Consider the following 27,448-nt stretch of genomic DNA (forward strand, 5'->3'; position numbering starts at 1 on the left):
TGAATATATTCATCTTCGCTGTCAACCTTTTCCATGGACTTACTGCATAATTTCTACACATAATCTTTTTTTATTCAAGTCAATCATTTTTAATTAGTATTATGTTTTTAGCTCCCTGCAGAGAGACATGTCCTCACGTTCTGTTTGCCTAAAAGTGCGAAAGATAGGGTATTAGAGATTTCTCGTCACAGCGTGACTGTTAAGTAGACTCATCACACATTGTCATTGCTGTGTTTTTAACACCATGGTAGTACTTAAACACTCTAATGAACATCATTCCTTTCCACTTTTGGTAACGTGCTCTGTTACAGCAAGGGGCTATGTACTCAAGGCTTTTTCCCCTCATCAGAAGTTTTTAATATCTCTTGAACATGTCTCTCTTTTCCCTCTATCTCATCACATATTTCTGTAGGTAAATTTCTCAAAATAAAACTATTTCCTTTCACTAAAAAAAAAAACAAGATTTCTGTTGTCACTCTGTATTGTCACTCTGACATGAAAAGAAGCAAGCCCATTCCTGGGTATAGCATTACTCCCCCTCTGTACTGTTTGCCCAGCATTCACTAAAAATTATAAAATAAGCAAATAAACAATTTAAAAATCTCTCATCAGTAGACAATGACCTCTCATGTGCGTTATGGAAAGAAACATAGTAGAGGAATAAAAACTTTGGTTTATACAAGTGCCATTATAGGAATTTACTTATATAACTAGAAACTTGAAGACTCAAATATCCCTCAGACAAATTGTATACATCCATACAATAAAATACTCATTTCAAATGAATTAATTATTGATGAACATGAGCAGCCAGATGAACCTGAGGAGTATTCGGCTGAGCAAAATAAACCAATTTCACAAGTTAATATGGTAGAGTCCATTCTTACAACAAAAAAAAATGCAATTATAATGGCTAAAATATACCAATGTCATTGTCCTGGTGATATTATATACTGTGATTTTATAAGAAGTTATCATTAGAATAAATTAGATTTTATATGCACAGAAATTTCTATTAGTTTTGCAACCTCTATGTCTAAGATTATTGCAATATTAAAAACTTTAAAATAGGGCTTGAGAAATAGTACAACAGGTAGGGTTTTTGCCTTGCTCACAGCCAACCTGGGTTTGGTTCCTGTTACCACACATGGTTCCCCATCCCTCCAGGAATGATCTCTGAGTGCAGAAAGAGGAGTAATCCCTGAACACTACTACGAGGTGTGGCTGGAAAAAAAAAAAACAAACAACAACAACAGAAGATTAACAACACAACAACAGAAAATTTTAAATATATGTGTAATGGGACACAATAATGTTATAAAAAAATTTCTAGATTAATATAGAAGAATGATGCCGCTCTGTCTAATGTTCATCAACTTAAAGAAAGCCTTTGATTCTGTTGAGACTGAAGCGGTCATTAAACCCTAGCCAAACAGGGCGTTCAAACTCAGTATATCAAAATCCTCCACGAGCTGTATTGTGGATTCACCACCAGGATCTCACCATTCTACAAGGAAGTGATCATTGATGTAAAGAGAGGGGTGCGGCAGGGTGATACCATTTCACCAAAACTCTTCAGTGCCACCCTCGAGAACATTATGTGACGACTGAAACGGGAAGGAATGGGAGTGAAGATAGACAGTTGGCAATTAAACCACCTCCGCTTCGCTGATGACATCGTTCTTATAACACCAAACATTAGCCAAGCGGCACAAATGCTGACCAACTTCGACCACAAGTGTGGAAAGGTTGGGTTGCAGCTGAATCTCAACAAGACAATGTTCATGAAAAACAAACTGGTCCCTGAAGCTCCATTTGCTCTTAATGGAATGAACATCTCCGAATGCAGCAGCTATGTGTACCTGGGTCGAGAAATCAACATGAGGAACGACTTGGTGCCAGAACAGCGAAGGAGGAAGAGAGCAGTGTGGAATGCCTTCAAGAGCGTCAAAGAAGTGGTTAAGAAAACGAAGAACCTCCGACTCCTGGCACATCTTTTCAGTTTCACCATTCTTCCTGCACTAACGTATGCCTCAAAGACCCGGGCCCTACGCAAACAGGATGAGAATGCTATTCGGGTATCCCAAAGAGGAATCGAAAGAGCTATGCTAGGAGTATCACATCTCACTCAAATGAGAGAAGGAATCCGGAGTTCTGACCTCCGTCGATGGTCAAGAATCAGGGATGCTGTCTCGTTTGCCAAGACATCAAAAATCAGATGGGCCGGTCATGTAATGCGATTCAGAGACGACCGCTGGACTAGAGCTGTTACCGACTGGATTCCACAGGACATCAGAAGACCGCGTTGCCGCCAACCAACTGATGGTCAGATTTCTTCGTCAAATCCCTGAATGAACGATTTGAGGCTCTTCCTGATCCTGGAGCAAGAAAATATCATTGGGCTGCACTAGTACGCGACAGGGACAAATGGAGACATTACTGGTGCCCGCTTGAGCAAATCAAAGATCAACAAGATGACAAGTGATACAAGTGATATAGAATACAGAAAAGGAATTAAAAGAACAAGGAATAACAACTAGCAAGATATTACATTTAAATCCAGTTATATCAGTAACAGCATTAATGTTAGTCATCAAAATTCATAAATCAAAAGATACTGACACATTAAATAAATCATTTAATAGCTGTAAAAATACTGGAAGTTATACATGATAAAGTTTAAAAATATATAGGTGAAAAAGCTATATCACACAAAAGAAACTAAGTAGATTTATTAATATCAAATCAAAACTGGATATTACTGGAGTTCAGGAGGACATTTACATGATAATAAAGGTGACAGTTCACCAAGAAGACATGATAGTCCTAAATTCATCTCTAATATTTGAAACCAATGACTAAAATATTTTTAAGAAACAGAAAATACTTACCAAATACTTTTATGAAGCCCAGATTATCTCATACAAGACTAGACAGGCACATCATAAGAGAACTATAGTTCCACATCCTTCACTAATGTGAAGATTTTGGAGTAAATATTAGCAAAGCAAACCCAATATGTAAGTATTTGTACTGGTAATATAAGCTTTTGCATGAACATTGAATTAATTTCTTAATTAATTAATGAAGTGTTAATTCACTTCATTAACAGTGTAAATATTGAAAACTGTATGATTAGCCTAATGAAAGAATTTGACAGTATTCATGATAAAACTTTTCAGCAACCTTGGAATAGGAAGGGCCTTTTTTCTCTTAATAAAAAGCATTTAAGAAAAACTCACAATTGATGTACTGCAGGCTCAAAGAACAAATGCTCTGCCACTAGGATCAGAGGTCTGTTCTCACCACTTTGTTTCATTTTGTTCAGTTCAGCATTGTTCTTTTAACTATAGTTTGACTAGAAAAATAAATAGAAGATATGCAGTTTGAAGGAAATAAGTAAAATTGTTTGTCTTTACAGACAATATAATTTTCTATATAGATTATCTACAAACACTTTTCTAAGTACTTGAAATGAGCAAGTCTACCGGGGTCTCAGGATTTATATGCATTTTTTCAAAAAACAAATTTTGGGGCTGGAGTGATAGCACAACGGGTAGGGCGTTTGCCTTGCACACGGCCAACCCGGGTTTGATTCCCACATCCCATATGGTCCTCTGAGCACCACCAGGGGTGATTCCTGAGTGCAGAGCCAGGACTAACCCCTGTTCATTGCCAGGTGTGACCCCAAAAACACACACACACACACACACAAATTTTGTTTTAAGGGAAAAGTTCAGGAGTCACCCCTGGCAGTGCTTGGGACAGTGTGATACTGGAACCCACACCTCCAGCATGCACAGAATGTTCTTAGCCCATGGAGACATCGTTCTGACCCTTCTTATTTCTGTATTTAGCAATGGAAATATTGGAAATTGAAATGTTTAAAATGTTGTTTATAATTTTATTAATCAAGATCAACCCTGGAACATATCCAACAAAATTAGTGCTTGGTTGGGGGTCTTGCTTTTTGGGTTACACCCAGTGATGCTCAAGGTTCTCTCCTGGATCTGCACTCAGGAGTTACTACTGAGTATAATTGGGTGTAACCAAAAAATCAAAAAAACAAACAAATAAAAAAACAATTTTTGGTGTTATAAGAAATGTTCTTAAGTACCCCTACCAGAAGAAAATCCATAAATATAAAAATATACTAATTGGAAGGAAATATTTGTGGTATATTTTACAGACATTGTAAAATATATTTGCTCCATTTCCCATATCATAATTTCCATTTGATCATAACTTTTAGTTTTATCAGTGTTTATTGTTTGTAGTACAACAACTTTGTTAAAAGTTTCTCAGTTGAGCTGGAGAGATAGTATAGAGGGTGAGGTATTTGCCTTGAACACAGCTGACCAGGCTTCTATCCCCAGCATTTCATAAGATCCTCTGAGTACTCTCCAGGAGTAATTCCTGAGTTTAGAGCCGGGAGCAACCCCTGAGCATTGCTGGGTATGGTCCCAAAACGACAACAAACCTCCTAAAAGTTTAACATTTCAAAGGTTGGAGTCACAGTTGCAGCAGGTAGAGCACTTGCCTTGCACAGGTTTGATTTCCTGCATCTAATAAAGGACCCCTGAGCTCCAAGCCAAAAGTAAGTCCTAAACACCACAAGGTATGGCCCAAAAATCTAAAGAAAAAAAAATGGTTTCACAATTAAGCTGTAATTGTATTTCTTCCCTTGACAACTGTTGTTTTCCCTAGAGTTATTAGGTATTTTTTGTCATTGTTTGTTTGCTTTTCAGTTTTCTTTTGTACTTAATACTGACTGCAGAGTGCTTGCTTAAGGGAAAATAATATACATGAAAACCTTTTTGATAATTTCCTATCTGTGGTAAGAAACCCAAATTAGGAGTCAGAGTGTGGGTTAGTAGTCATTTGGAACCTGCCTTGTAGTTCCTAGATTTCTGTAGGAAAGGAAAGGAAACTTTAAAAATGTATCAATTGCATTTTTTCTTTCTTTCTTTTTTTTTTAATTGAATCACCATGAGATACAATTGCAAAGCTTTCATGTTTGAGTTTCAGCCATACAATGATCAAACACCATCCCTCCACCAGGGCACATCTTCCACCACCAGTGTCCCCAGTATCTTCGCCCTGCCCCACTGCAACCCTCCCCCTGCCTCTGTGGCAGACAATTTCCCCCATCTCTCTCTACTTTGGGACCTTATGATTTGCAATACAGATACTGAGAGGCTATCACGTTTGGTCTTTTATCAGTAGTCGCTGAAACTACTTTCAGCACACATCTCCCATCCCAAGCAATCCTTCCAACTATTGTTGACTTAGTGATCCCTTCTCTGTTCCAGCTGCCTTCTCCCCCAGCTCATGATGCAGGCTTCCAACTATGGAGCAATATTCCTGTCCCATGTATCTACTGTCCTTAGGTGTCTCATTATGTTATTTTATATTCCACAAATGAGTGCAGTCGTTCTATGTCCCTCCTCTCTTTCTGACTCATTTCACTTAGCATGATACTCTCCATGACCGCCCACTTATAAGAAAATTTCATGACTTCATCTTTCCTAACAGCTGCATAGTGTTCCATTGTGTAGGTATACAAAAGTTTCCTTAACCAGTCTGTTCTTGGGCACTCGGGTTGTTTCCAGATTCTGGGTATTGTGAACAGTGCTACAATGAACATATGGGTGTAGATGTCATTTCTACTGTGGTTTTTTCCACCCTCTGGGTATATTCCCAGAAGTGGTATTGCAGGGTCATATGGAAGCTCAATTTCTAGTTTTTGAAGGAATGTCCATAATGTTTTCCAAAAAGGCTGGACCAGTTGGCATTCACACCAACAGTGAAGAACAGTCCCTTTCTCCCCACATCCACTCCAGCACTGGTTGTTCTTGTTCTTTTTGATGTGTGCCAGTCTCTGTGATGTGAGATGATATCTCATTGTTGTTTTGATTTGTATCTCCCTGGATAATTAACAATGTAGAGCATTTTTTCATGTGCCTTTTGGCCATTTGTATTTCTTTTCTGAGGAAGCTTCTGTTCATTTCTTCCCCTCATTTTTTGATGGGATCAGTTGTTTTCAATTAGAACTTGGTCCCAGCAATTAATGACAGCAGAAAACCAATCTTTGGCATGTTAATTCTCAAATTTTTAGACCCTTCTTACTCCTTTCTTATTAGAACCTCTGTCCTTAACTACTTCTGTAGATTATAACTATATATTTTTATTCCTGGACTACAGTCAGAAATGACTACACCAAATTGGAATTCTTAATATATTTCCTCCAGAAATGTTTTTGATATCTAGTTATTAGACTCTGCCATGACTGCAAATAAAACAATTAACCTATGTTATAGGTAAAATTCATATCAAGGTGGGAAGGTAGTTATCAACTACGTTTAATACTGTTTCATGTGAAAATATTGCTTCAGAGTTCTTCCAATGCAATTTGTAAATGAATTTTAGACATACCACACATTACAATTTGGCTGTGTTTCTGCATATTAGTGTTAAAGTGTTCTTTAACTAAGTGTTTTTCTGGTTAGTTCAGGAGATACTTAATGAGTCCCTACTATATATGAAAGGATCATGCATGGTGAACCCAAGATCTAGTTGACTCACCCGCTGTGTTGTCATGTGGTCAACACTGTTCAATCCCAGGACCTCATATGGCTCACTGAGCACTTCCAGGAGTGAACCCTGATCTTAAAGTTGGGAATAAGCCCTGACACTGCTGGGGTGTGTCATCTCCACCCCAAGAAAAAATGATTCTATAATGAGTTTCCAAGTAAATGAATGAGTATATAGTTATGTATTAGATATGCTATTTTACAGTGATGTACTTAATTACCAATTAAAGTCAAACCTTTCTTTTTGTGTGGTATTTAACTTTTAATAGGCTATAATTTTTTTCTTTTTTCTTTTCTCTTTTCTTTTTTGCTTTTTGGGTCACACCCTGCGATGCTCGGTGTTACTCCTGGCTCTGCATTAAGGAATTATTCCTGGTGGTGCTCAGGAGACCATACGGGATGCTGGGAATTGAACCCGGTTCAGCGGCGTGCAAGGCAAACACCTTACCCGCTGTGCTATCGCTCCAGCCCCAGCCTATATTTTCTTACTCACTAATGTGCAGAATGTAAATATTGTTTTGTCACATATTACTGAGGAAGCAGTTGCTTCTTATATTCATTTATATGATTATTTGAACAGTGTTCATTATTTGTGTTAGGGATCAGTTGACCGTCTTAGTGTCCTCTATCCTCATCATTTGCGATAGGTGAAGTTATGTCTAAAGTTTTTCAAACAAATGGGTCTTCACACAGGTTTCATAGATTTTTTTCAAAATGCCTTTCTGCTCCAAATTTTTTTTCTGCTTTTCTCCTATTCTGCACTGTCCTCTAGGCAGATAGAAATACAGAACCTATGCTTCAGATTAGGTCATGTCAGCAAACTAGGTTGTACTTTTAAACCTATATAGTGCTCTCCTATTCACTTATATAATTGACTTATTTCATACTTGGGTTTATAAGCACTTATGTTGGTCTGCCTTTTGATTTAAGTGTGCATGCTTCTTAGGAGAATAGAGGCTATTTAAGTTTTAAGAACACTCGTGATTATCTCCTTAGCTTTATTATTGCATTATCATTTTTCAGATATTTCTTAATAATAGAAAGTTTAATGGTGATAATAAGCATTAAATAATAATGATAACCACTATACAATGGAAATGAACATAAAAATAATTAAAGATATTGTTTTTTTAAAAAAGCCAATAAGTGAAGGATATCAGATAATTAGAGTTGCTTTTCTTCTTCTAAGTCATTATGTTTATTGCTTTGTAATAGTCACTGAAACTGCTGTGATGAAAATGAACAGAATCTTTAGCTTTAGCATCAGTATAATACCCTCTTAGGGAAACAGCAGATTTAAGTGGTATGTATGGTTAAACTATCCCTGTTATTTTAGGGCATATTACAACAATATCTCACATTGAGAGAAATCTTTTAAGAGAAATGTTAGTAATTTTTCTATGAAAATGATTAAGCCAGCACATAATTTCAACTTTCCTGTCACATTGAGGGTGTCTGCATTCCTTAGTGCCTTAGCACTTTCCAGAAGGCAAATTGCTTTGAAACACATTTCCATGCGCACAGTGTGTTTCCTTTTTGCTCTGTTGCCTCAGCACCTTAACTCTGGTGGGATTCTATTTATAATCCCTAGTGTGTGAGGTAGAAACGAGGCCATTGCAGTATTACCTGGCAAACAGTTACTGAGATACTGTGAGCGTGAAGATTACCTTTTCCATTCTTTTAATTTATATCTCTCATTCTAAACTCCCTGTTCCTCACAGGGAGATGGTTAATAATAATAATAAGATGCAAAGAATAAAACTATTTAGGTATCATTTTAGAAAAAAGGAAATATGTTAGCTCGATGGCCTTGTGGAAGGGAGAATGACCTCGTTAAAGATGAAGATATATCCATGGGCGAAGAAAGAGTGGCATAATGTGTGGGGGTTGGCAGGAAAGATTAAGTTTGGAGTCACAGATGGAGGGATTTGCCTAAGAAATTCCTCTCCTGTTATAAAAGGAAAGGAAGTGAGGATGAGTAAAAGTATGGAATGATAAAAGAATTGTCAGGTGATAAATTCTATTTTCTCTGGACATTGAGAGGCAAGAGGCACCAGTTCTAATTTTGGAGAAAGTGGAATAGGATGAGGTTGATTGTTTTTAGTTTATAGGAGAGATATAGCAATAATAAAAGATACTTACTTTTATAACATTTACCATGTGCCAAGCACTATTTACTTTTATAGCATTTACCATGTGTTCAAGTATATTTTATATACTGATTCACTTAGCTCTCAGCACTGCTTTGGTGTGTAAGTACTATTTTATCGCTTTTTATAGGTGGGGAAACTGAAGGATAGTTTTCTCTTCAGTTTAATTTTTATTAAAGAACCATGATTTGTAAAGTTACTGATGGTTGCATTTTAGGCATACAGTAATCCAACACCAGTCCCTCCACCAGTGTTCCCAGATTCCGCTCTCCCAACCCCCATTCCGCCTTTGCCTGTCCACTTGTCTGAAGCTCATTACAGAGTTTCAGTGGCTGCCACTTAGATCTCATGTTTTCAGTTCTGTTGGCTCTATGCTGTTGGTGTATGGCTATACTACTGAAGTATAGTTTTAAAGATTTGCTCAAGAACTCTCAGATTGTACTTGATGGAGCCAAGACTTGAACCCAGACAGTCTGTCTCCAGAGTATATGCTCATAGCCATCAATTGACCAGGACAAAATAGTACATTTAGCATTTTTTATTGACCATGGGTTAAGGTTAATCCCTGTTTCACTATTAGTGATTTTTCAACATCTCTGCATAGGCATAGAGAAGACATGATTTAAAAGTCTGTACATTCTTTTTTTTTTTTTGATTGAATCACAGTGAGATAGACGATCACAAAGCTATTCATGATTGGGCTTTACTCATACAATGTTCTATCCCTCTTCCAGTGTACATTTCCCACTACACCAGTGTCCCCAGTTTCCCTCCCACCACCTCCCTTACACACACACACACACACACACACACACACACACACACACACACACACACACACACACACACACACTCTACCTGTCTCTGGCAAATACCTTTCTTCTTTCTCTCTTTCTCCTTTTCTGCATTATGGTTTGCAATATGGGTTCCAAGAGGTCATCATGTTTGTTCAGGGTTTCAGTATTTTTATCAGGAAAGTACAGGTAGAGTAGCTTTTTTTTTTTTTTTAACTATAGGTGGCAGCTTTGGAGTGTGGACATGACTGCCAGGGCTTCCAGAGTGCAGGGAGGTGTGGGGACATGGCCCATTCTGACCCCGAGAAAGCCTGGAGATCTCAGTCACAAAACCCGCATACCAGAATTTTCAGCAGATTAATATTTCAGTGAGTCTGTCTCGAGACAAAGGAGTCCAGCCAGAGGCCTGGCTACAATTTTGGGTTGTGAGAGCAAGTGCTGCTGGGGCTCTCCGTGGACACTGGACTGACCCATCCCCACCCCCCATCTACCCTGGTCTGTTCAGCCTTGCACAGGTCTGAGATTTACTGCAGTTTTTGATCTCTTTAGAGATTTTTTTTAATCACCATGAGATATAGTTACAAACTTTCATGATTAAATCTCAGTCATACAAATGATCGAGCACCCATCCCTCCACCAGTGTGCATTTTCTACCACCAGTGTTGCCAGTATCCCTCCCACCAGCCCCATCCTATCCCACCCCCTGCCTCTGCAGCAGGCACCTTCCTTCTTACTCTCTCTGCTTTGGGGCATTATGGTTTGCAATGCAGATACTAAGAGGCCATCATGTTTGGTCCTTAATCTACTCTCAATATGCATCAAGATTATGAGTCTGAAGTAAGGCCGCTAAATGAGCTTGTAAGGCTGAAGCAGAGGTGGATTGTGGGTGTGGCTCCCACATACCTAACTGTTGGCAGTTTAATTTCTCCGGAAACTTGATCTTGAATTGTCGAAGTCTGATCAGGAAACCAGGAGGCACCATCAGACTGCAAATGTACTCGCTCTGCAGGCCCAGACTGACTTGCTGACGGCTCCGAATCCCCTGCGCCCCTAGTGGCGATGGCAGCAATGACCCCAGCAGGGACTGGGACGGGGACCAGGGCTGCTACCATTTTCAGCCTTGGCCCTCTGAATGGGCTGCAGCCACCAGCCCAGCAGAGCCTGGCCAGGGGGTACAGCCCCCCATCCTGGGTCTCCAGACAGTTGGCACTCAGGGAGCTTTTCCTCTATAATATGCTGTGGGCAGTAAGGGATGGTCCAGAAATGGCAGCACTAGCCCCTTGCCCAGGCCCTATGGCGGGAACCTGGAGCACCCACTCAACTCCAGGCTCCAGGCTCCTCGGTGGTGCCAAGATAGACCTGGAGAGCCCTATTCAGACACATTTAAACTCTGCTGCCACCTGTAGTGCCGAGAGCTGCGGTAGCTCCACCAGGTGACAGCCACTTTACTGCCATCCTCATAAGTCCCACTATGGGATGGCGCTCCACAGTGGAACTAAGGCTATATGTTCTATGTGTTATGATTTTTAACAAGTAAATAACTTTTTTTTGCTTTTTGGGTCACATCCAGCAATGCGGCAGTGCTCAAGGGTTACTCCTGGCTCTGCACTCAGGAATTACTCCTGGCAGTCCTCGGGGGACCATATGGGATGCTGGGAATTGAACCCAGGTCGGTCGCATGCTAGACAAATGCCCTACCCGCTGTACTGTCGCTCCAGCCCAGTAAATAACTTTATTCATGCCTATGCTTTACTGATACTTTGATGATTTCCCAGCGGTATTCTGGTGTGCGGCCTGTCTCCACAGGTGAGACAGGTCAGTGCCTAGGCACGGCCATGTAAGGCTGCGCAGGCCCAGCAGTGCTGGGGCCACCAGAACCATTATCTCCAGAGTGCAGACCACGGAGTGGGTCCTGAGTACATCTGGGTATTGCCCCCAAACAAAAGACACAGGCGATTACAACAGAAGATTATTATTATAAAGGATAGAAGGTCAATCAGCTGAGGCCAGAGTATAATACAGCAGGTTAGGGCTCTTGTCTTGCATGCAGCTGACCTGGGTTCCATCCCCAATGCCAAATATAGATCCCGAGGCCTGCAAGAAGAAATCCCTGAGCACAACTAAGTGTGGCCTGAAAACATAAATAAATAAATAAATAAATAAATAAATAAATAAATAAATAAATAAAAGTAGGTCAAGTATCACAAGTTTGCTCTGAAATAATATGAAGTATGAGCCAGAGAGATAACTCAAGACTAAGCATGAACCAAACAGACAGGATTCAGTCCCTGGCGCCACATGGTCCCCCAAACTGGGAGTAGACCCCAAGCTCCTCTAGGAGTGACCCAAAAGCAAACAGAAGAACATAAGTTAAATTAGATAATGAATAAAAATGAGAGGCAGAGAGGCTAGAAGCTGATGATTAAATAAGATTGGAATATTCCTACATTAAGATCGTATTTGTTAGTAAGAATTTAAATAATGATATGCTACAGCTTGAATTAAAAGCATTAAACTAGTTGGCAGGGACATAATTCAGTAGAGTACATACCTCATAGATGTGAGGCCCTGGGCTTGACCTCAGGCACAAACAAACAACAAATAAAAAACATTGTACCACTAAAGAAGCCACACACACACACACACACACACACACACACACACACACACTCACACACACACACAGAGCACTTCATATGATTCCATTTATACATATCATCCAAGATTGTCCACTCCAGAGACCAAAGGTGGGTTTGTGTTTTCCTGGACTTTGGTGGTGTTGCAGGAACTCTAGAGGATGATAGAGGATGATTACTGAGGTGAGGGCTTTGTTTTGTTTGTTTTGTTTTGTTTTTTGTTTTGTTTTAGAAAATATTCTGGAATTGAATGCAGTGATGGTTGTACAAATTGTGAATATAAAAAAGCCGTGAAACACTTTAAATAGGTACATCATATGACATATAAATATTATGTCTCAATAAAGCTGTTTTTGCTTTTAAAAAGATTTCAAATTCTCTGTTTTCCTACTCTGTCTGTCCTCATTTACCACTGACCTCAAGATGACTCCTGTGATTGTCCTTATTGAGTGCAGCCTGTAACATCCAACACAGGATAAGCTTTCTAAAGACTTCTTTGTCAGTCAGGATTTCTTTTGAAACTCCCAACATACTTCTTGACTTAATGGTCAGGATTACTTGCAGTGAGAGTAGTACTGCCAGGCTTGCTTAGGTAATTGAACTTCACCTTTTTTTTAAGAAGGTTTAAGAGTTTCTCTCTATTGCTTTCTGCTACCAGATAGCTAGACAAAAACTGTCTGAGGACAGTTGAGGACTTACGTTTATATTGCAGTTACGTTGCTTCTGCTTCAAGTTAACCTGATTAAAAAAATTATTCTAACACTTGATAAAATAGGGAAGAAGACTTGAAGGTCAGTGCAATAGGAGTCAAGTTCTTGCATTTGAAGTTGAGAGATCACTCAATTCTAAATAGGACAGGTAGAGATTTCCAGGCAACAAGAAAGATGTAATTCATGGAAGATTATTAAGAGCAGGCAATATAGGTAAGAAGACCTTTATTAAATTCACCAAATAGGATTCTTACTAAAGAAAACCCTAGCACAGAAACCATCAAAAGTGGGACATGAGAAAGACCTTAATCAGTTATCAAAGGTCATGACATTGTCAATAATTTGTGTCTGGTAGGCTTCTTGTTAGGAACTGCAGGACTGACAGGAACAGAGAAAACTCCAAAACCTAGATTGAGGCCAGATTGAGAAGGTTACTAGGACCCTAATAGTATTTGTTTGATGTTTTACTTCATTCTTTCTTTCTCCTTTTTATCATTTAAAAAAAGCTGAAAGTTTACCATAATTCACCACATAATTGTCATTTTTCAGTCCACTTGTATTATTCAGTTGAAAATATTGGTTATAGCCTTTTCTGGCAATTGTTTCATGTTTGTTACAGTGCTTAAAATGTAAATAGAAGCAGCAAGATATTCACCATGGCACATAGATGTACATTTGTCTCCTCTTTTAAGCTGTGCGACTACAAGTCAGGAGACTGGAATTCTCAGCACACTTGCATTCTCAGTACATTCCCAGATGCCTTGCATGGTGTTAGAGCACTGCAGTGCTCACAGTATTGTCACTCAATCTAGTGAAGAGCCTGGATGCACAAAGGGAGCCTGCAAGTAGGCAAAGGTTCCATGAGCAAGTCGAGTAATCTTCCCATACTGGCTAAACAATACAATTTGTCTAAAAAAAAAAATACAATTTGTCTGCCAGTGAACAATTAACTTATGGAGCATTTCTTTATGATTATGAACAAATGTAAAAAATATTCTTCAAGGGGCCAGAGTGATAGTACTGCAGGTAGGACATTTGCCTTGCATACAACCGACCCACGTTCAATTCCTAGGATCCTATGTGGTCCCCAGAGCACTGCCAAAAATGGTTCCTCGGTGCAGAACCAGGAGTAACCCCTGAGCATCGCCGTGCGTGGTCCAGAAACAAGCAAAAATCTTCAATTTCAGAATTTTTCTGTTCACTGAATAGCACAGAAGCAGTTACAGAAAGAGATTTCAGTGAGGGAAAACTTGGTGTAAGACTGACAACTAAAGAAGCTAGAAACTCAAGTCTTTGTAGTTGTGCTATTAAAGGTCCTAAAACAAGCAAATTTCCACAAATTGATGAGGTCACATTTGTGTAGGTCAATGAATTTTGTATAATGGCTGCAGGGTGTCATATGTTTTTTTTTTTTTTTTTTTTTTTTTTTTTTTTTTTTTTTTTTGCTTTTTGGGTCACACCCGGCGATATGCACAGGGGTTACTCCTGGCTCTTCACTCAGGAATTACCCCTGGCGGTGCTCAGGGGACCATATGGGATGCTGGGATTAGAACCCGGGTCGGCCGCGTGCAAGGCAAACGCCCTACCCGCTGTGCTATCGCTCCAGCCCCTGTCATATGTTTTTTTTTCTTTTTTTTTTTATTGAATCACCATGTAGAAAGTTACAAAGCTTTCAGTCTTAAAGTCTGCTTTATACAATGCTCAACACCCATCCCATCACCAGTGCACATTTTCCACCACCAGGAGCCCCAGTATACCTCGCCCCCACCCCCCTATCCCTGCCCCGCCTGTGTAGCTGGTAGATTTCACTTTACTTTGATTACGTTCAATATTTCAACAAATAACTCACTAATACTGTTTCTTTGGGAGTTTCCCCCCAAAGTCAGACCTGTTGAAAAGGAACCATTTGATAATGTTTTACGTTGCTGACAATTAAGAGATACGATGTTCTCCTTGTGTGTGTACCATGAAACATCATACTTTCTCAAATTGGTAATGCTGGTACACCTTGCAAGAGCACTGTTGAGCTAAAAAGATCAAGTGTATCTATGAAAACTAGTGATAATGAGTCCCATGGCTGATTTTTTCCATTTATGTAATTAAACTTTATAATATTATAATCAGAAGCCTTCCTGAATCAGGATCATCAAAAGTAGAGAGCAGACAGCTTCAGCTTTGACATTTGTAATTTCTTATTGTCATGGGGAGTCGGGAGAAGGTGATATCATTTGGAGGGGAGGGGAATCTGGCAGAAATAGTTTTATGTAGAGATAGGAAATACATCCGAGTCTGGGGTGCAATGATTGTATACTAAGTCTTCAGTGAATGGTAAATGAAAGTACCTTAAAAAAATACGGCAAGTTGACATGTACTTTTTGAAAAGCTTATCACAGTAAATATAGCTCTTTAGGCAAACATGCAGTTTATTAAAGTGGCTCTGTTACCATGGAAACACATTCAGAATTTATAACTCCTTTTGAGAGTGCTTCCTTTCTATTTTTTCAGGCACTGAAATCCAAGGCCAAAGTTCTTAACAGCCTTCAGTCTCAATTGTGTAATGAATTTCTGTTGTTTGGGAAATTTATGTACATATATAGGAGTTTGCAGAAATAATTGTATGACTTTATATTTTTTGCAAGATTTTTATATAGGTAGTTTTCAATTTTGAAATACCCTCATTTTAAATATTTTTTGCTAATACCAGTGCTACATGTGATCATAATTTTATGAAGAAAAACAACTATTTCAGAATAGTACAGTCTCCTAATCTTAATTCCCAGAGCAGCCAGTTTCTATTTTATAGATGATTTTTGAGTATATATTTTGAATCCCTCAGCACCATGTATATATTTCTTCTTGATTTATATTATTACTTGTGTTACCATTTTAGTATCATCATTTATTTGTTCTGCATACTTGAAATGTCTTTATTCTCCTTTCATACCTGGTTTTTAATTTGGCTTGGTATAAATTTTTAGAAACAGATTTTCTCAATTTGTAGTATGGATGTTAAGTATTCAGATAATTTTAAGTTTTAAGTAGTTTTTTAATTTTGTGAAATATTTTTCTCCCTTACCTGGAAATGTACAGAATTGTTTATTTGCTCCCTATACAGATGCTATAAGCCTATTTGTCTTTGGGAGGTATGGTGGGTACTTCTGGGAGTAAAAAGGCTGAGAGTGAAAGGCAGATATCAGCATTTATTTTTTAGCGTACATTTTACTTCCATTCTTTTTATCGGATAGCCTACTATCATCCAGGTTTCCTCCACCTATATGGCTTCTGTTTACCTTCTCAGCAGTTCTCTGGATGGGAAATCATCTATTGTGTGAAATGGGTAGAGAGAAAATATGAATCAGTGTTGCACATAACTTACCACTTAAATATTCTTTACATTTTCCTGCTTAACCAGCCCCCCATTCTCATTCCTGAGGGTTTTTACATGCTTTGTAAATCAGACTGACAGATTTGCATTCTGCCAACTTAGGGACTGTAATGTTGGCCAATCAGTTAACAGGCATCTATCTACTTTTTTACTTCAAAGTTTTGTTGCTGTTGATCTCTAAATACTTTCTACCTGTGATTTGCTATCATTTAAATATAACATTAGAGGAAGTAGAATTAGAGGAAGTAGAATTAAATGTTGTCTGTTGACTGGTCTGTGTACTGTTACTTTTCCTAAAATTTTTAAGTATCTAGCATTTTGGTTTTGGATTAATAGGCCACACTGGGTAGTGCAAATGGCTCTGAGGCTACAAGGACCAATACTCGGCTTTCCCAGTACCTGGTGGTGTGGTTTTTTTCTGAGGCAGGAATGTGGACTAGGAATTATATTCAGAGCCTTGTACATGCTGGACATGCAATCTCTCCAGCCCCTGGTTTGGTTTTTTAAGAATTAAGGGACTTCATTCATGTTTTGATTTCACTCATGCAACCACTAAAATTTTATTTTTATTTAGTTCATTTCATGTTGATTCTCACTCTTATATTCAAGTTAATTAAGAAAAGTGAGCTTTCTGATCTTTCTGGATTATGTCCTTTCTATCTTACTCTTCTTTGTTTCTCCCCTTGCTCTCTCACTCCTCTTTCCTGTGTCCTTAATCTGCAACCTTCTCATCCCAGAGACAAGTTAAATCTCTTCTTTTTTCCATCTTCTTAATTGTCCCATTTAAAAATCAAAGTTTCATAGTAGGTTTTGTTTGTTTGTTTGTTTGTTTGTTTGTTTGTTTTACTTTTTGGGTCAAACCCAGCAATGCTCAGGGGTTACTCTTGGCTCTGCACTCAAGAATTATTCCTGGCATTGCTCAGGGGACTATATGGGATGATGGGAATCAAACCCGGATTGGCCACGTACAAGGCAAACTCCCTCTCCATTGTTCTATCAGTCTGGCCCCTAGATTTTTTTTTCAGTGTTTATCAATACCCTATTAAGCCAGCCTGGCTCCCTCCCTGTTGGATTCTGTGTCTGCTGGCAGCAGCATTTCTTCTGTGGGTGACCTTGGGGGCACCCTTTCCCATTCCACATTCTTGTCTGCCCTCACACCGTCCCCAAGTCCCGTTCTTAGACTCCAAACATGCATGTAGGGTGATCTTAGAAGGCCCCAGGACACAGTGATCAAGGTCCACATTGACCAAGTCATTGCATCTCTCTGTACCAAGTTGCAGAACATGGAGCATGTGATTGAGGCCCTCTGCAGGCCAAGCTCAAGGTGATCTATTTCCCCAAGAAAATGGAACTCCCCAAGTTCAATGTGAATGAATTTGAAGGCATGGTGATACATGCAAAGTGGCCCATACAGGGCCATAAGGCTCAGATACATCCTGTTCAATGTTCCCTGGATAAAAACGCGCCTCTTCTCTCATGAGATCATCGTATTTTTCTCTTCCTTAATCATGTTATCTAAGAAAACTTACTATTCAATGCTGGCTATCTAAATTATTGAAACAGCTTTCCTTAATCCCTAAGCTTTTGTCCTAGCCTTTTTATTCCCTTTTAAAATTTTCTACCCCCAAATGCTTTTCTTCTGTTGGGTTTTTTTTTTTTAATCTAAATCTCCAGTTTTCTCCTTCATTTTATTTCACTTAATTTGTTATATTGCTATTTTAAAAATTACTTTCTAAAAGAAAATCCCCAACCATTGCTTGGCTATAGCCTACTTGATTATCTACTTCCAGGTGAAAAACTTTTCTTGCCTGTTTTTGTTGTTTCTGTTTTTCAGTCTTATGATTCTTGACTTGGTCTTGTTTTACTTTGAGTGTTTTCCCTCTCTTGTCCTGCATCTTAATGCCCTACATGAGTGTGAGCTCCTACTTCATCAGGTCACCAAAAAACTAAAGTAGTTAAAAGTTTATTCAAATGCTGATTTTTGAAAAGCCTCTCAGCTTTATTTAGAGAAATCAATGTGAATTTTAATAAGCACTTTATAACATTAGGTCTAATTTACTATTTAGGCAGGTGCTGTCAAAGATTATATTAAGATGATGCTTCAGAACGAGACCCTTAAATTTCTGGTTTTTGCTCACCATTTAAGCATGTTGCAGGCTTGCACAGAAGCTGTCGTAGAAAACAAGGTATGTTACCTTTTTTTGGTAAATTTGGTAAGCCACTGGGAGTGAATCTTGAGCACCACTAGGTATCACCCCTCCACCTTAAAAAACAAGGAAATGTGTTTAACTTTCCTCTATAACATCTATCAACCTGTCATTCTAACCCACTTATATTTCTTATGTCAACATAAAAATAAGCTATAAAATATATTAAATGAGATGATTACACAAAGTTTAGTCCTAACTTTGCCATTTTCTTTGATGCCAGACCCGTTACATTAGGATAGATGGAAGTGTTCCATCTTCTGAAAGAATACATCTGGTGAATCAGTTTCAAAAGGATCCTGATACTCGTGTGGCTATCCTAAGCATTCAGGCTGCTGGTCAGGTAATAAATTTTATATCTAAATTTGAGAATGAAGTGTTTTTGAGATAATAATGGGATATTAACCAAGCAAAATTATAATGATTTATATCTATCACCTGCTATAATAAACATTCATTCTATTTTGGAGAGTGCTAAAAAGTATATTTGAAAGACAAGACTTAGGAATCATCTTGGTAAATTTTCAAGGACAGAAATACTTTTCCCTTGCCTTCTTTCTTCCTCTGAATTTACATAGGACCTTCTAATCCCTTTCCTAGAGCACATATTTTCCTTAGTTTTATTTCATAAGTGTGAGGCAGAGTGGTTTGAGGGGGAAAAGGTCTATTGTCATCCAAGTATTTTTTAGGATTAGAATTGGTACAAGTAAATGAAAAACCCCAAATTAAGAATGACTCACAAATGGGCTACAAAGACAATGTCTGCCTAGCAGGGTGGTTTCACAACATCCCAAGGACTTGGGGTCCTTCTGGGGTTCTGCTTCATCACTAGCAAGTATCTCTTGTCTAAAAGGGGAACTTGAGCCCTTTGGTCATATCTTACAATCCAGCAGGTAACTGGAGAGAGGCCTGCTACATGTCATTAGTCTGCAGTTAGTCCCAGGGCCACATCAAGGGAATTTGGGGCAAAGTAGCCTTTTATTCAAGTAGTCTTGCTAGAGATTATGAGAATATGTATTGATATTACAAAGGATTTAAGAGAAGTTTAGGCATGAAGGAGGGTGAAAATAGTATTTGCTATATAAGTATTTACTATATAAGAGAATCCTGAATTTCTTCTCTACTGACATTTTATTTTATTTATTTATTCATTTTTGAAGTAAATAGGTTTTATTTAGAGGTTTCTGAGAGAAGGAGGAAGGGATAAGTGGGAGAGAGAATAGTGAAAATAACGCGCTCAAGAGAGAACTCAGGCTTCTCCAAGGTTAGAGAGAACTCTACACACATCCTAGCACTGGACACGAAAGCATGAAAGTACACATCTTAAAGGGGGAGATGCGGGCGACACATGTGCTCGGCCACGTGGGCACAAGAAGCACATGGGCTGAGACAGCATATGCGCCTCTACTGACATTTTTTTCTTTTTGGGTCACACCCAGCGATACTCAGGGGTCACTCCTGGCTCTGCACTCAGGAATTACCCCTGGCCGTGCTCAGGGGACCATATGGGATGGTGGGAATCGAACCCGGGTCGGTTGCGTGCAAGGCAAACACCCTACCCGCTGTGCTATCACTCCAGCCCTCTACTGACATTTTAAAAAGTGTTTAGTTTCATGTAGGGGGGTGGGTACCTGGCAAAGCTTGTGGCCACTCTCTGCTTTGTTCTTTGGGATCACTCCCAGCAGAACTCAAGGGGCTCTTCCTAGGGCTGGAACCCAGGCTGTTCATAGGCAAAAGTTCAGTGCTTAGCCCTTTAAGCTATTTCTTTCTGGCCCTTCAAAAAAAAATTTTTTTTTTTATTGTCACTATTTCGGCCAGCATATTTAACATACGTAAAAGAAATATAGTATCTTGCTGTGCATCCACCTGGCATATTATATTATTTATCATATCTGGCATCTTCTAGAAACCTTGAAATCTGTTATAGTCAAAGATCTATTTTCACCTAGCTAATTGTACATGAAAGATGTACATAAACTTGAATAATGATGAAATTCTAGAGTGCATTAGAAGTTCTAGCCAAAACAAGGGTATTGTCTAACACTTCACGTTGGATGAAACTTCAAGAAATCTGAGTTCTATATTTGTTAGAATATTCTAGCCATAGAGAATTTACTTAAAAGAACTCAAGGGGCCAGAGATAAGGATAGTACAGGGGTTAAGGTACTTGCTTTGCATGTGACTGAACTGTTCGATCTGCAGCCCAGCATGTGGTGCCCTGAACACCACCGGATGTGACTTTTCTGTGTGTGCGTTTGTTTGTTTGTTTGGGTGGGTGGTTTTGACTGGGAAACGGCCTCTTCTCGGTGCTTGTTCCTCGCTTTCTGGTCAGGTATCACTCCTGGCAGCCTTGGGGACTTTATAAGTTGAGAGGGTCAAACCCGGGTCAACTACTTGTAGGGGAAGTGCCCCACAGTACTATCTCTCTAGCCCCTGACAGAAGTAACTCTGAGTACCACTGGGTATGACCTCAAAGCTCCTTACCCCTCTCCCCAAATTAATTTAATTTAGATGAATTTAAAATTAACTTAATCTAAAAATTAGAAATGGAAGGCTGGGAGTGTAGCTCAAGTGATAGAACACATGTCTTGCCTATGCAAAGCTCTGGGTTTGATCTCCAACATCACAAAAAATAAAACAAATTTTTACTTATGTTTTATTTTGGGGGCAACCTCTTATAGTCTAGCCAAGTGATGTGCCTAAAGCAGCACACATGTGTTGGTTTTTAACATACTTGCTTGTATTCTCTGATACACATTCTCCATCCCTCTCAGAGAGCCCAGCAAGCTACCGAGAGTATCCTGCCCACACAGAAGAGCCTGGCAAGCTCCCCATGGCGTGTTCGATATGCCAAAAACAGTAACAATAACAGGTCTCATTCCCCTGACCTGAACGAGCCTCCAATCATTAGAAAAGACGAATAAGGAGAGGCTGCTAAAATCTCAGGGCTGGGACAAATGGAAACATTACTGGTGCCCGCTCGAGCAAATAATGAACAATGGGATGACAGTGACAGTGACGGTTTTATTTTGGGGAGAGTTGGCATTTTTTTCATTTGTTGTTCATTAAACAGAACTTAGTTCATCCATATAATGTTGCACTGTTTTATACCATTGTAATGCAGGTGTGCAAAAAATGTCCTTGTGTTATTTGTACTTGGCTATAACAAAGTCAACTTTTGGGTCCTTGTTGGGTAGCAAGAACTTTAATGGAAAGATTGGGGCCAGAGTCAAGACAATCTTGCTTTCATGAAATAGCAGGATAAATTAAATGAATAAAGGTGCCATTGAATTCTGCATAGTTGCTATGGATACCATGTGTTAGAAATTGTATTCTCACTTATAATGTACTTTATTAGACTTCATCAGAACATAGTGAGTTTTTAAAATGTTTATATCTGTCAAGTTGACTTTTGCAGCATTGAGATATTTTTATTTATTTTTATTTATTCATTTATTTGGTTTGGGAGGCCACACCCAGAAGTGCCTAGAGTTTACACCTGGCTCTGTGTTCAGGGATCACTCCTGCCTAGTGATGCTTAAGGAATAGGGATTGAATAGATAGATTTCTTCCTTGCTATAGATAGTAAGGGAGGTATAACCCTACCCGCTATAGTATCTCTCCAGCCATTAAAATACTTTTTTAAATGCATGTTTTGTATTTCACCTGGCTATTTTGCAAATAAGCAGGTTTCATTTGCCTTTTATGAATTATAGCACAGTGGGTAGGGCGTTTGCCTTGCACAGGGCCGACCCGGGTTTGATTCCTCCACCCCTCTCAGAGAACCCGGCAAGCTACCGAGAATATCCCACCAGCATGGCAGAGCCTGGCAAGCTACCCATGGCATATTCGATATGCCAAAAACAGTATCAGCGGGGCCGGAGCGATAGCACAGCGGGTAGGGCGTTTGCCTTGCACGCGGCCGACCCGGGTTCGATCCCCAGCATCCCATATGGTCCCCCAAGCACCGCCAGGAGTAGTTCCTGAGTGCAAAGCCAGGAGTAACCCCTGAGCATCGCTGGGTGTGACCCAAAAAGCAGAAAAAAAAAAAAAACAGTATCAGCAAGTCTCATAATGGAGATGTTACTGGTGCCCGCTCAAGCAAATTGATGAACAATGGAATGACAGTGCGACAGTGCTAGTTTGACTTAAATGTAAAACTTATTTTTTCAGTCTTTCAGTGTCCTTCTGTCCATTTAACATATTCAAAAAATTTTATATAGCTTTATGTAATATTATTGGTCTATTTGCATCTCAGTTTTCTTGCTTTATTTTAATTAGGGTTTGACATTTACTGCTGCAACTCATGTTGTTTTTGCTGAGTTGTACTGGGACCCTGGACATATAACACAGGCGGAGGACCGTGCTCATCGAATTGGACAGTGCAGTTCCGTGAATATTCACTACCTGATTGCAAATGGTACTTTAGACACCCTTATGTGGGGAATGTTGAATCGCAAGGTAAAGTTTGAATTTAAGCCAACTTACTGTTACTCATTGTGATCATAACTGACATGAACTAAAAAGTTGAGTTTTAGGCAGAGGATACTTCTAAGTAGGTAACACTAAGGTATTGAGTTAATAGAGAACAAGTTCTCCAAAGGCTTCAATTGGTAGCACTCTACCTGCTGTTCTCTGTGAGATGAGAGAGGAGTGTATTTGCATGTGTTCTTGATGGGTTTTTAGCCCTTTCCTCATTTCAAAGACTAGATAGGAAGGGTTGAGAGTAGGAGGGGTCTAGCTGTCGAGAATCCTAAGATGTTTTTGTAATATATAAAGACTAAACCCTTTTTTCAAGGGATTCCTGAGTTCTCAGCTAATATTTCACAGAGAATAGTCAGTATTCAGATTCTACAAGCTGTAAGGGAAGTGATGTTTTCTCTGTCCCCTCAACTGTTTTCTCCCCAACTTGAAGAATGTTTGTGAAAAATTTGAGGTTTGAGGAGGTTTTTCAAGCACTGATAGATATTTAAAATGGCCAATCAGATATAGCTTCCGTTTCAGTTCATTAATATCAGAATAAAATTTATTTTTGTTAGACCAGACCCCACAATGCTATTAGGCCACTCCTGGCTTGGTACTCAGAGGTATGCCTACAAGTGCTTAGAGGACCATATTTGGTGTCAGGGTTTGAACCAGGGTTGACTACATGCAAGGCAAACGTCTTTTTTTTAAATATCTTTTTTATTGAGGTACTGGGAAAATAGCATGAGGGTAGGGTGTTTACCTTGCACACAGCTGACCTGGGCTTGATTCCTACATCCCTCTCAGAGAGCCCGGCAAGCTAGCAAGCTGCCACTAAAACAGTAGCAACAAGTCTCACAATGGAGATGTCCTGCTTGAGCAAATCAATGAACAACGGGACAACAGTGCTACAGTGTAGTGCTACTTGTTATGAATAATTCACAAAAATGATCAAAAAATGTTTCTTTAGAAGAAAATGTGTGAAGATTGTTGTATCTCACCCTAAAACCATTAAGAACTTGTATAAGAGATTACTAACGTGTTACAGGTTAAGCCTTGTGTGTTGTCACTGTCATCCCGTTGCTCATTGATTTGTTCGAGCGGGCACCAGTAACATCTCTCATTGAGAGACTTATTGTTACTGTTTTTGGCATATCCAATATGCATGGGTAGCTTTCTGGGCTCTCCGAGAGGGGTGGAGGAATCAAACATGGGTTGGCCGCGTGAAAGGCAAAAGCCCAACCTCTGTGCTATCGCTCCAGCCCTTGTGTGTTGATATTTTCTTAAATGAGATTGGTTGACTTCTACATCCCATCCAGTGTGGTTTGCTACTCCTGGTATGTGTAGGGTTTGATATGCCACTCTAGGAATTCTGAAATTTGAATGGGGTGGATAAAGCTGGAGTTAAGCTTTTTTTTTTTTTTTTAATTGAATCACCATGTGGAAAGTTACAAAGCTTTCAGGCTTAAGGCTCAGTTACACAATGCTCAATCACCCATCCATTCACCAGTGCACATATTCTACCACCAAGAACCACAGTAAACCTCCCCCCACACCTCCCCAGCCCCCCACCCCGCCTGTGTAGCTGATAAATTTCACTTTACTTTCTCGTTACTTTGATTACATTCAATATTTCAACAAAAATGGAGTTAAGTTTTTAACTGGTGGCGACCTTGGGGTCTAGAAGCATCTATGTAGCTTGTTGATCTCTTTCGAGATTTATTTGAGTTTCTGGATTGTGACCGTTTAATAAGCTTATTTGGTGCCAGCCAGAGGCAGTTCATAGTTGTGACTGCTGGCTCCAGGAAGAAGAGGAAGATGGGGGAAGGTTGCCGATCTCTGACTGAGAAGGAGAAGAATCTTTAACCCCTGTACTATCTCTCTGGACCCCATAATAAAAGTTTCTTTTTATGAGAAAAGCAACTTTTTTTTTTTCTTTTTGGGTCACACCCGGCGATGCTCAGGGGTTACTCCTGGCTCTGCACTCAGGAATGACCCCTGGCGGTGCTTGGGGGACCATATGGGATGCTGGGAATCGAACCCGGGTCAGCCCCGTGCTATCTCTCCAGCCCCGAGAAAAGCAACTTATATGACTTTTCTCATCACACCTTTACCTCTTTAACAACAGCAATCATTGACTTGGTAACTTTATTGTAATTTTTAATAATATTACTAAAATCTATAATATGCTAAAATAAGATTTTCTTCAGTGGATTTCATTCTACTTAAATATAAACCAAATGTCTGTTTAGTAAATGTTATGAAGTTCACTGTTATAAATTCATAGACATTTCCATGTTGCAGACTCTAGTCACCGGGAGAACCCTGAATGGGAGGAAGGAGCAAATACAGGCGAAGGAAGATGATAAGGGAAAATGGGATTTCCTGCAGTTTGCCGAAGCCTGGACTCCAAGTGAAAGTTCTGAAGAGTTCAGGAATGAAATTTTGCTCACTCATGTAAGATTATATGGCTTTCTCTTTTCTCTAACCCCCTGAGACCATAGTTTTGGCTTTTTTCTTTCTTTTTTTTTATTGATTCACCATGTGGAAAGTTACAACGCTTTCAGGCTTAAGTCTCAGTTACATAATGCTCGAACACCCATCCCTTCACCAGTGCACATATTCCACCACCAAGAACCACGGTAAACCTCCCCCCAGCCCCCCAGCCGCCCACCCCGCCTGTGTAGCTGATAAATTTCACTTTACTTTCTCTTTACTCTGATTACGTTCAAACAAAAAACTCACTATTATTGTTTAGAGTTTTCCCCCTAGAGTCGGACCTGCTGGAAAGGAAGCATTTGATAATTTGTTTTCCATTGCTGAGAATGAAGAGATATGAGGCCGTGTGGCCACAATAGCGGCTACAAGGTTCTAGATTTCTGTATTTTAGCATTTTAGTAACTAAGTCCAGAGGAATTTCTGCCAGAAGTTCCATCATTGCTAGCTCGTACCTCTCTGCTACGTTGTTTATTTTTTTTTAAAAGAACCTTTTTTTTATTATTATTTTTTATTTATTTTATTATTATTATTATTATTATTTTGGCTTTTTGGGTCACACCTGGCGATACACAGGGGTTACTCCTGGCTTTGCACTCAGGAATTACTTCTGGTGGTGCTCAGGGGACCATATGGGATGCTGGGAATCCAACCCGGGTCGGCCGCGCGCAAGGCAAACGCCCTACCCACTGTGCTATTGCTCTAGCCTCTCTCTGCTACTTTATATTCCACATACAAGTGCAGTCTTTCTATGTCTGTCTCTTTCTTTCTGACTCATTTCACTCAACATGATACTTTACATGTTGATCCACTTAATATGCAAATTTCATGACTTCGTGTTTTCTAACAGCTGCATAGTATTCCATTGTGTAGATGTACCAGAGTTTCTTTAACCAGTCATCTCTCTTTGGGCACTCCGGTTTTTTCCAGATTGTGGCTTTTGTAAACAGTGCCGCAATGAACATAGAAATGCAAATATCATTTGGTTATGCTAATTTATTAATTCAATTTTTTATTCTGATACTTTTTGTTCAGGCTCTGTGATTTGCAGTATTGTTAATGATGGTTTCTCATGCACATAATTTCAGTATGTGGCATGATATTTGAAATCAAGTGACTGTCCTTCTTTCAAAACCTTTAACTAAATGATTTAGTTTGAAGGACTGGAGTACATGCTCATCATACAGAGGGCCAGGGCTTCATTTCTGATAAATAAGACCCCCAGGGTTTTTGTTCTGATGAGTGATACCATCATTCAGTGGTATCATTGGATGATCCTGGTGGCCCCGAGACATTCTAGGCCATTGAGAGTGATCCCTGGGCCCCCTGAGCACTGCTTGGGAATCTCTGAATAAGCATAGGTGGACTTGTCACCCACCTCTTTGTCTTTATACCTCCAGCTTCAAGCATTTTTAAAAAATGTTAAATAGTTGAAAGATCCTAATGAATTTTAGTTTTCCTTATAAACATTCTTCAGTGAATAATGATTTCTTTCAGATCCTTTAAAAGAAAATCTCTAAAAATAATTTCCTACATTTAGCATTTCTCATGTATTTTCTCTTTTGTTGATTAAACTTTACCAAATTAACCAACTTTCCCAATTGTCATCAAAATTTTGTGTAACTAAAAGTTGGTAGCAGTTCTAATTGGATGGCCTTAACAGCTTGCGAGTTTTCTTGTAGGGTCAGCATTTTGCAGTGTTCATTTACTCTCTATCTCAGTCCCCTGCTGCTGAAGGTTAGAGCCTGGAGTGGGAAGGAAGGACCTTCCATTGTGAGAAGGACAGAGTACGTGTTAGTCAGCACATAACCCAGCCCGAGAAAGGGGAGACTGAGAGACTCAGAGAAGAGGTGCCGAGGGAGCAGAGAGCGAACCTCTGTGCCACAGGGAGTACACTGAGGGTAGAAAGTCAGGAGACCCCGTTGCTCTTTGTCCCTTGCTCCCTGTAGTCTCTCCAACCTACCAATCTAGAACATTCAGAATGCGAGGAACTCTATAAAGAACTTCGAGAAA

General features: G+C 39.4%; 1 protein-coding gene across 1 annotated transcript in view; it reads left to right on the forward strand.

Annotated features, from left to right (window-relative positions):
• The window catches only part of ZRANB3 (zinc finger RANBP2-type containing 3), a 200,159-nt gene that overhangs the window by 109,529 nt on the left and 63,182 nt on the right, over positions 1-27,448 (forward strand). The window contains exons 9-12 of the mRNA XM_055122825.1: positions 18,335-18,454; positions 18,699-18,818; positions 22,757-22,936; positions 25,244-25,396. Coding sequence (XP_054978800.1) covers positions 18,335-18,454; positions 18,699-18,818; positions 22,757-22,936; positions 25,244-25,396 — 573 coding nt within the window. The remainder of the gene's footprint in view (positions 1-18,334; positions 18,455-18,698; positions 18,819-22,756; positions 22,937-25,243; positions 25,397-27,448) is intronic.

The sequence above is a fragment of the Sorex araneus genome, chromosome X, assembly GCF_027595985.1.
Source record: "Sorex araneus isolate mSorAra2 chromosome X, mSorAra2.pri, whole genome shotgun sequence".
In the NCBI taxonomy this organism is placed as follows: domain Eukaryota; kingdom Metazoa; phylum Chordata; class Mammalia; order Eulipotyphla; family Soricidae; genus Sorex; species Sorex araneus.